The following is a 10,152-nucleotide window of genomic DNA, read 5'->3' as shown; positions in this document are numbered from 1 at the left end:
TGCCGGGAGCCCCCCCCGCTAGGTACGCTACTGGCGGCAGCGTACCCCGCGGCGGCGTCGGACCGCGCGGCGGCGCCCCCTGGAGCCCCACAGGTCGTCACCTCGCGCAGAGCTGAAACCGTTGGTTTACCTGAACGGCGACGGTAAGTCTGCGACCTTAGCGCTTATTGTGAGATTGCTTCAGATCTTACGTTTTTTGAGGTGAGGACCCGTTATCCGAGTTCTCCTGACGCGGAATCCCTTCGGAAGTTTCCCGGAAGGTGGCGCCTGAGACATCAGAGTGAAATCGCACCTTGAAGGGAGATCTGTAAGTGTCTGTAGGAGTTTGTCAAGGGGGACCGGCAGTTATTTCACTTAAAACAACACACCGCATTTTATATTTAATGTTTCTGGCAAGCTTGTCGTTAGTAGAATATTTAACCCTTCCATTAAATGCAATTGCCGTAAGGATTAATTTCCTTTAATGACGCTTTAATGTCATATATATCCCAGATTTTTAATACCCATCTGCATCTGTACAGGGACAGTTCCAGCTGTTATGATTTATACTTTTACTTCAGAAATCCTGTAACTAAGCACATGGTGGAAATTTTCTTGTAGCCATTAAACAAGAGAAGAGAGAGAACATGGCACAGACCAGTGGAGGAGAGAAAGCTGGGAAAAAGTTGGAGGTAAAGATCATGATTTTTTATATTTACATTTTGTCCCATCCATAAGTGCAGATATGGTGTTCATGCTGCGCTTGTCAGATTAGTTTACAATGCGTTGAATGAACCCCTGGCACACTATAGGTTAATATCCCAACCAATATAGATTATGAAGAGGCAAAATAAGCATCTGTTATGTAGTGGGTATTGTTTTTACAGGTCATAAAATCTTCTTTTTTATTAGAAATGCATCTTTTGTTACAAAGATCAGTCCAATAATACCTTAAAATGTATGATATCACGATAACCAAAATGTCTTCTACTCTTGCTGACACCCAAGGGTGAAAACCACTTAGTCGTTCATTTAAAAACGTACACATTTTAAAATAGCCTTTCTAAAATGCAACTGGATGGCTGCAATGTTTTGTTTTTTGGAAAATAAAACCATATATAAAGCCGACTTTCCTTTTGTGCACCCTTCTTCTTACCAGGCTACAAAAAAGAAGAAGAGAAAAAACACTGTTTCCAATGGACCCAAAGCCCCAGTCACGGGGTATGTTAGATATTCGAATGAACGCAGAGAACGGATCAGACGTCAGCACCCAGACTTGCCATTTTCAGAAATCACAAAGATGCTGGGAGCTGAGTGGAGCAGTTTGCCAGCACCAGAGAAGCAGGTTTGGTTTTCAGAAACAAACTATTATGCTAAATGTATTTGTCCTTTTTAGTTCTATTGTTTCCATTCCCATGAATATTATTTTTAGCAATTAGGTTTTTGGTTGTATGCTTATTATGGGTTTTACTATTTATCTATTTATGACACCGGTGTCATCAACAAGACATACAGACCCTTATCAGATGGGTGAGTGAGTTTATATTCCATGTCTACTTCCAGGTGGCATAACTAGAAGCCACAGGGCCCTGATGTGAAAATTGCCAAGGGGCTCCCCAACAGCTAGTCTGTGCCGTCACTGCCCCCAAACAACTTGCCCGTGCCTTCCTCGCCCCTTTCCTTTTCCAACATACACTCTGGCACACATATGTAAACACCCTTACACAAATTACACACACTCATACCAACACATATGGTTACATTCATTCTAACACACACTCCATTACATCCCACTTACGCATCCATGTTCACACACACACAATTACACATCCATGCTCACACACAATTGCACAACCATGCTCACACACACAATTATGCAATTGTCCAGTCAGAAGGGCCCTTTCTAAACTATTTTGAATCGGTTTGAGGACACAGAAAGAAGGTAATTCGGCCCCTGGTCTACTTAATGATTGACACCACACTTTTAATGACAGCATGCAAGTTGAGTAGACAAGCATGTAGTATCTGCTAACTATCTAGCTTGTTATCTAGCTTGCCTAGGAGCAAGCAACCCAAATCTATTCAGTTACAAAGTCATTGGCGTCAACAAGAAGAATGCTATTCCTATTTTTTCTTCATATCGGTTATAATAATGTTGCTAAGGAGAGCTGTCAAATGAAAATGCACAAGTTAAAAGAGCCAGATATATTTATGCTTGAGTACTAATGATTATACTTTTTCCATATGAGGTCTAACAGTTGGAGTTAACATGCTCTGTTTTATAGAAATATCTTGATGAGGCAGAGAAGGACAAGCAGCAGTACATGATGGAGCTCAGGGAGTACCAACAGTCTGAAGCATACAAGATGTGCACAGAAAAGATCCCACCAAAAAAGATCAAAAAAGGTCTGCAGACTCTGCTCCACTATCATATAAATACCTACCGATATGTGTCCTGTTGTCATCTAATATGTATTTTTGGGCATCTACATCCCACTGTAAATATGTCTTAACAATTAGAAGTATTCAGTAAAATATTTATTATATCCTTGACTTTAATCAGTAGTTTTTATTGTGATTTGTTCTTTATTTAGAGGAAGGCAACGTGCCCACCACTGTTATCACCTTGTTGAACGAGCAACCATGCACAGTGAGTAAAGTAGTAACTCCATGCATGCCTCTTACTTTTTATCTTATCCAGCTTTGTTCTCCTCCTGTCACACAGTCCCGAAGTAAATACGGCGTGGTTTATCTGTGCCTTAAGTAGCTTGCATGCAAGTTATAGTATTTTATTGTATTAGTATTTCTGGGTTTTTTTTGGTGTTTGGGAAACAGCATTCCATGTGGCTTACTTCGGCTTTTGTGATCTTTCTTTTTTTTTTTTTTGGTAATATATTTTTATTGGGTTTTCACAAGTATAACAGGAGGTGGGGGAGAGGGTAGAGGGGAAGTACGGTACACCATGAGAGGTAAGGGAAAAGGAAGTCCCGACGCAGCGGGACTGGCAGCGTGTAATACAGTCACCAAAGAGATCACAGGAAGTACAAAAAATACACATACAAAACTACAGTAGTACATGCTTTTGTGATCTTTCATCACCTGGTTACTGGTTGTTGTCCTGGATCTAGAAATACAATATTATTTTTCTGTTTTTTAGAGCAAAGATCCCGAGACTGATGGATTCCCCACATGTGATGTACCCATTTTTACCAAAGAGTTGTTCAATGAAAATAAAGGTTTGTGAACTGGAAAATTACCTTTAACATAACTTTTTTTGTAAAACTAAAAACATTTTCAACCTTGTAAGTCTATTTACCTAGCAGCCACCAATCTCTTTTAACCCCTTAACGGCCACTGACGTGCCAAGCACTTCATGTAAAAACAATCAGTTAACAACCAATGACATGCATGGCACATCATGGCATTACACATGGCATTACTGTTAATGATGTATTCTCCCTCAGATTGTAAACTTGCAATCAGGGCCTCCTTTATCTAACGTTTAAGTTTGTATTAGTCTGTATATTCTAGTTTTGTCATGCCCTTTTAATGTATATAATATAAGCAGCGCTGGCTGAAATCTTTGTGCTATATAACCATGAAATCATAATAACGGAAGCTTAACTCGAAGGATAATGGTGCAGACAGCCAGACCTCTGACAGGAGTTTTGTGAGGGCAGGAATTATCTTATTATATATTGCCACATAAGGAAACTTTTATTTATTGCTTCCCATATTACTCTTATAATATTTGGGATTTTTAATACCCATCTGCATCTGTACAGGGATAGTTCAGCTGTTATGATTTATACTTTTACTTCAGAAATCCTGTAACTAAGCACATGGTGGAAATTTTCTTGTAGTCATTAAACACGAGAAGAGAGAGAACATGCTGCAAACCAGTGGAGGAGAGAAAGCTGGGAAAAAGTTGCAGGTAAATATCATAATTTTTTTATATTTACATTTTGTCCCATCCATAAGTGGTGTTCATGCTGCGCATGTCAGATTAGTTTACAATGTGTTGTATGAACCCCTGGCACACTACAGATTAATATCCCAACCAATATAGATTATGAAGAGGCAGTATGTTATGTAGTGGATATTGGTTTTTACAGATCGAAAAAATCTTTTTTTTATTAGAAATGCGTCTTTTGTTACAAAGATCAGTCTAATAAAAATAATACCTTAAAATGTGTGATGTCATAAAAAACAAAATGCCTGCTGCTCTTGTTGACACCCAAGGGTGAAAAACTCTTAAACAGTCAAACTAACTGGACGGCTGAAATGTTTTGTTGTGGAAAATAAAACCATATATCAAACTAACTTTTTTTGTAGCCTGGTAAGAAGAAGGAGTGCACAACAGGAAAGAAGAGAAAAAAGACCGTTTCCAGTGGACCCAAACCCCCAGTCACGGGGTATGTTAGATATTCGAATGAACGCAGAAAATGGATCAGAAGTCAGCACCCAGACTTGCCATTTTCAGAAATCACAAAGATGCTGGGAGCTGAGTGGAGCAGTTTGCCAGCACCAGAGAAGCAGGTTTGGTTTTCAGAAACAAACTACCGTATTGGCTCGGATATAGGCCGCCCCCGTATATAGGCCGCACCCTAAAAGTTTGGTTTCTTTTAAAGAAAAAAGTTTTTTTCTTTAAAAAAGCACCAAAAAAAAACATGCTGCCACTCTGTCTCCCCCCCCGAGATATGCTGCCACTGTCCTCTCCCCTGAGATATGCTTCCACTGTCCTCCCCCCCGAGATATGCTGCCACTGTCCTCTCCCCCCGAGATATGCTCCCACTCTCCTCCCCCCCGAGATATGTGCTGCCACTGTCCCCCCCCCGAGATATGCTGTCACTGTCCCCCCCCCGAGATATGCTGCCACTGTCCTCTCTCCCCCCCCCGAGATATGCTGCCACTCTGCCCACCCCGACTTACCAGAGCAGACTCCCGGGTGTCTTGCGAGGTCGGCGGGGGGCATCTACGCAATACGCGTATACAACCGGAAGTTGTATACGCGTATTGCGTAGATGTCCCCCGCCGGCCCCGCAAGACACCCGGGAATCATGCTCCGGTAAGTCTTGGGGGCAGAGGTAAAACGCATCGCGCGGACGGTCACCGGCTGCGGCGATGCGGGTAAACAACCCGGAGGCTGTCTTCCTGCATCGCCGCAGCCGGTGACCGTCCGGACGATGTGCTTAGACAACCTCCCGTGCCGGCCCACCCCCCCCCGTGGAAAGTGCTGGCAGGGGAGGCTGTCTGAGCGTATCGGATAGTAGGATACGGGTCCCCTGCACCGCTGCGGGGGATCTGTATCCTAACCCCGCTGCCTGCCCGGCGGCCTATATTCGAGCCAATACGGTATTATGCTAAATGTATTTGTCCTTTTTAGTAGTTTTGTTTCCGTTTCCATTAGTATTAGTTTTAGCAATTAGGTTTTTTGGTTGTATGCTTATTAGGCATTTTACTATTTATTTATTACACCGGTGTCATTAACAAGACATGCAGACCCCTATCAGATGGGTGAGTGAGTTTATATTCAATGTCTGCTTAATGATTGACACCACACTTTTAATGACAGCATGCAAATTGAGTAGACAAGCATGTAGTATCTGCTAACTATCTAGCTTGTTATCTAGCTTGGCTAGGGACAAGCAACCCAAATCTATTCAGTTACAAAGTCATTGGCGTCAACAAGAAGAATGCTATTCCTATTTTTTCTTCATATCGGTTATAATAATGTTGCTAAGGAGAGCTGTCGAATGAAAAAGAGCCGGATAAATTTATGCTTGAGTACTAATGATTATACTTTTTCCATATGAGGTCTAACAGTTGGAGTTAACATGCTCTGTTTTATAGAAATATCTTGATGAGGCAGAGAAGGACAAGCAGCAGTACATGATGGAGCTCAGGGAGTACCAACAGTCTGAAGCATACAAGATGTGCACAGAAAAGATCCCACCTAAAAAGATCAAAAAAGGTCTGCAGACTCTGCTCCACTACATATATATATATATATATATATAAATACCTACCGATATGTGTCCTGTTGTCATCTAATATGTATTTTTGGGCATCTACATCCCACTGTAAATATGTCTTAACAATTAGAAGTATTCAGTAAAATATTTATTATATCCTTGACTTAATCAGTAGTTTAATGTGATTTGTTCTTTATTTAGAGGAAGGCAACGTGCCCACCATTGTTACCACCTTGTTGGACGAGCAACCATGCACAGTGAGTAAAGTAGTAACTCCATGCATGACTTTGTATCTTATCCAACTTTGTTCTCCTCCTGTCACACAGTCCCGATGTAAATACGGCATGGTTTGTCTGTGTGTTAAGTGGCGTGAATGCATGTTATAGTATTTTATTGTATTAGTGTTTTTGTTTTTTGTGGGGGGGGGGAACAGCATTCCATGTGGCTTAATTCAGCTTTTGTGGTCTTTCATCCTCTGGTTACTGGTTGTTGTCTTAGATTTAGAAATACAATATTATTTTTCTGTTTTTTAGAGCAAAGATCCTGAGACTGATGGATTCCTCACATGTGGTGTACCCATTTTTACCAAAGAGTTTTTGAATGAATATAAAGGTTTGTAAACTGGAAAATTACCTTATAAGATTTTGAACAAAACTTTTTTGGTAAAACCAAAAACGATTGCAACTTGGCAAGTCTATTCACCCAGCAGCCACCAACCTCTTCCAAAGTAATATTTATCTAATCTAACCTAATTTGATGACAATGGTATTCAATGATTAGCAAAACATACTTAATTTCCTAGTGACATAAGCATTAATTATATGTACCGATTGTATAGAAAACAGTTGTTAAGCACACAAGATGTATAGCTGAAACAAAATATATTCCCCCCCACTAAGCCGAAATCAAATCCCCCCAAAACAGGTAAAAACTTGATGCAGCAAAGATCAGTGTACAAACTATAATGTAGAACAGATCAGTTTATCTGGAAGGTTAATAAGGAAAGGATGAAATGTAATTTATATATGTATGTAGCAGAGGAGTACTTTTTGTGTGATTTTATTTATCTTCTACTCCCCACTAACTCTACTTAAAATCCAAATGACGCAGTGATGTATTTAATATAATATGAAAATCATGATGGTATAGAATATCAGGATAGATGCAGAGGGATGGAAGAGAAAATTGTAGCACCAGATATACCTTTTTATCATTATAGGTTATGCATAAGACATATATCTTATAAGATGTTTTTCCACTAATGTGTCCATTCCCACCTTTCATGCAGCTTGTGAAACAGAGCTGAAAGAACTGACCAGTAGGAACTTGGAGTTGGAGAAGAGTAATATTAAATTCAGACAGAACTCTTATGGTTTGATGCATTACAACTTGTGGCTTGAAGAGGATACAGAAGCCAGAGAAGAATTTGTTATGAAGCTTGAGCAGGATCTGCAGGCTATTCATAAACCCCTACTGAGCTGCTTCTCCTCCTTGCCCATCCCTGGTTAGTGAAGTCCACAGATATTCTGTCTTTGTCCTACAGCAACGTTCCCTTTTTCATTTGGGATGTCTATCCAAATAACATCTTTATGTTTCAGGGCAAATTATATATATAATTAGAAAGAAGCCAAATTCATCTACTTGTCTTGATTTTGGGAACACCTCATCTGGAATTTATTGTTTTGATATTTACAGCAAAATATTAGGAGTGCATCACTTTTAGTGGTTACCTTTAATAGTATATAAAAAAAGGATATATATATTTTTTAAATCAGATAACATAGGCTTTTTCACAAAGTTTGTTTTACAAATTCACATGTGGCTTCTATCTGCCATATTTCTGTTCTGTAACAACCCGATGCTTTTTTCACTTATTATACGTTCACATATATGTATACTGTAGTGACATTTAAATCCACCCTGGGACAGCTGGATAAATGGCTAGAAGGCGCAACATTATGGACTAGTAGATGTCTTATCAGTGTTATTATTATTATTATACTTTATTTATAAAGCAGCGCTGTACAGAGATGAAGGTGTTAGTCAATAAGTCACTAAAATGTTAGCATAAAACATGCAAATAGTTGAAATACAGTGGGGTGATATTATATCGCTTCTTTTTGTATGTATTTGTATGTATTTTTTAAATTAGTTTGCCATTATACCACTACAAGAGTAAACCAAAAACAAAAGGAACCCGACAGCTGAAATATGAATGCCGACAGTTAGGCTCTTTGGGAGTCTCGATAGCTGAATACATCTGGAAGTATCAGTTTTATTGTTGTAAAGTAGGCTGTGTTTCAGTGCAAAAATAATCACAAAGGCTTATTCACTGAACACGTGATTTGTCTGAAGCTTTTCAGCTTACAAAAAAAGCAACCCTGGTGATTGTTTACTGTTGAAATGGATGTGTTCGGCTTCATAATGCAGAGTCACCGTGGAGAGATTTTTGATAATACACAAGTCATGGTCAATGCTTTTTGCCAGAGAAACTTTCCTGGTTTGCTGGTTTTCCCCTTAATAATACATAGTGAAGTCAGCAAGTTGAAATGTTTTGACTCAACACAGCTCTGTCGTTAACAAAAATATTTCATTATTTATTCCTCTGACAGTAATATTTGTCTCATTGATACTCTTTGTCACTTAGTGCTCTTGACTTACTGGACATTGCAGACCGGCTTCAATAATACTTTTCATGTCCAAATTTATATTGTAGGCACTGGTGAGACAGCAACACAAGAAAATCTTGATGACTACCTGACTAAACTTCATGACGTGATTATGAAGAACCCATCTCAGCACGAGGATATAGTCATCCGTGTAAAAGAAGCCTTGTCTAAGATTGACATGGAAGATTTTGAGTGATATTATTGGTAACTGTCCACAGTGTGCTTACGTGTACGCCCTTAGTTATAAAAATGTCCTTCTAGTAGCAGAAAGGTTAGGGCCTTTCTTTTGAGGACAATGAGAATAATTACTTCTGCCACGAGGGGGGTTTTTTGTTTGTTTCCTTGAAACAATAATGTTTTATCAAAACACAACTGACTTAATTATTGAGTGTAATATGTAATATTTTTTTGGCAAATATATATATTTATACAGAGAAACCTGAAAAAAAAAACTTAAATAGGCCCCTTGTTCTTTCAGAGATCTAGTGCATTTATTTATATTTATATATATATTCTCCTCCCTTTAGTGATAAGCTGTAAGATTTGAAGACCACCGACTCAGTCTTCAACAGAATACATCAGAACTTTTCACAACTTCGCTGAATTAACAGTGAATGAGCAACGGAAATTTATAGGGGGTTGCTTTGGGTGTAAGGGCAAGTTATAAAGTTTAAATAATCACTAAAGATTGTGTACAGTGAACTTCTTCTGTATCTTTTTATGTACATATCTGAATGATGTTATAGTATTGCCAAAATTGACTCTTATTAGCATATAGCCGAAAGTCCTTAAGAACACAAGCTATAGGTAATAACTGCTACTACAGTAGTATTTGCACAAAAGCTCCTCTCGCTGACATTTTTCAAAGGTCTTTCTCGTTGTCTCTGTACAAAGCAGCTGCATTACCATATACTTAATCAGGGGACATATTGCAGTAATAATGTGCCTTAGAAGAGTCATTTTAACAAAAATTCTTTACATAATTATTCTTTACAATGTGTAAATATATAAATATAGCAGCTTTTTTGTACTGTATTTTTCTAATATTCTAATTGACATGCTCAATTTTAAAACTGTAAGTACCAGCAGGTCAAAAAATGTATTAATACTGTTCCATTTTTTGGGAAATCTGGCCTTCCAATCACAGCCTAAAGATTGTTTAGTGAGCAAGAATATTCCTTCCTCTACATGGCAAATATATATTTCTAGGAGGGAGTTATATCTATATATACAGGGATTAAATTTGTGTAAGTATACTCATACAAATCAGACACATAATTAATTATTTTCATTTGAATCTGATATATAAGTATATATATAGTTATTACTGGCCCTACTGACTGGGTCTACTCTATTGGTGGCATGAAAAATAATTCATTATTTTACAGGTAAATCAATACATGATACTGTTTGGGAGCTTTTTATCGTCGATACAATTTGTTCCAGTTCAATATGTATTAATTTAATGATTCTTTGTGTATTTGTTCACATAGCTCAATTCTAAATAAAATCTACAATTCAATTCTCTG

The 10,152-nt window shown here is 38.5% G+C and overlaps 1 protein-coding gene across 1 annotated transcript; it reads left to right on the top strand.

Annotated features, from left to right (window-relative positions):
• The first annotated feature begins 383 nt into the window (after positions 1-383).
• LOC128491128 (SWI/SNF-related matrix-associated actin-dependent regulator of chromatin subfamily E member 1-related-like) lies at positions 384-8,819 on the top strand. The gene is made up of 8 exons (XM_053463372.1): positions 384-396; positions 577-671; positions 4,315-4,518; positions 5,833-5,953; positions 6,156-6,211; positions 6,488-6,566; positions 7,243-7,458; positions 8,671-8,819. Exons 1-8 carry the CDS (start codon positions 384-386, stop codon positions 8,817-8,819), a joined length of 933 nt encoding a protein of 310 aa, XP_053319347.1.
• Positions 8,820-10,152: the final 1,333 nt, after the last annotated feature.

Source organism: Spea bombifrons, chromosome 1, assembly GCF_027358695.1.
Source record: "Spea bombifrons isolate aSpeBom1 chromosome 1, aSpeBom1.2.pri, whole genome shotgun sequence".
Lineage (NCBI taxonomy): Eukaryota > Metazoa > Chordata > Amphibia > Anura > Pelobatidae > Spea > Spea bombifrons.
Note: the sequence above shows the minus strand (reverse complement) of the source record. Positions and strands in the feature narration are given on the sequence as shown.

What these genes read in the sequence shown, in the direction of transcription:
- LOC128491128 (XM_053463372.1), top strand. An exon ending in TGGACGAGCAACCATGCACA is followed by an intron (nt 6,212 to 6,487) that starts GTGAGTAAAGTA and finishes TCTGTTTTTTAG; the next exon opens with AGCAAAGATCCTGAGACTGA. An exon ending in CTCCTCCTTGCCCATCCCTG is followed by an intron (nt 7,459 to 8,670) that starts GTTAGTGAAGTC and finishes TTTATATTGTAG; the next exon opens with GCACTGGTGAGACAGCAACA.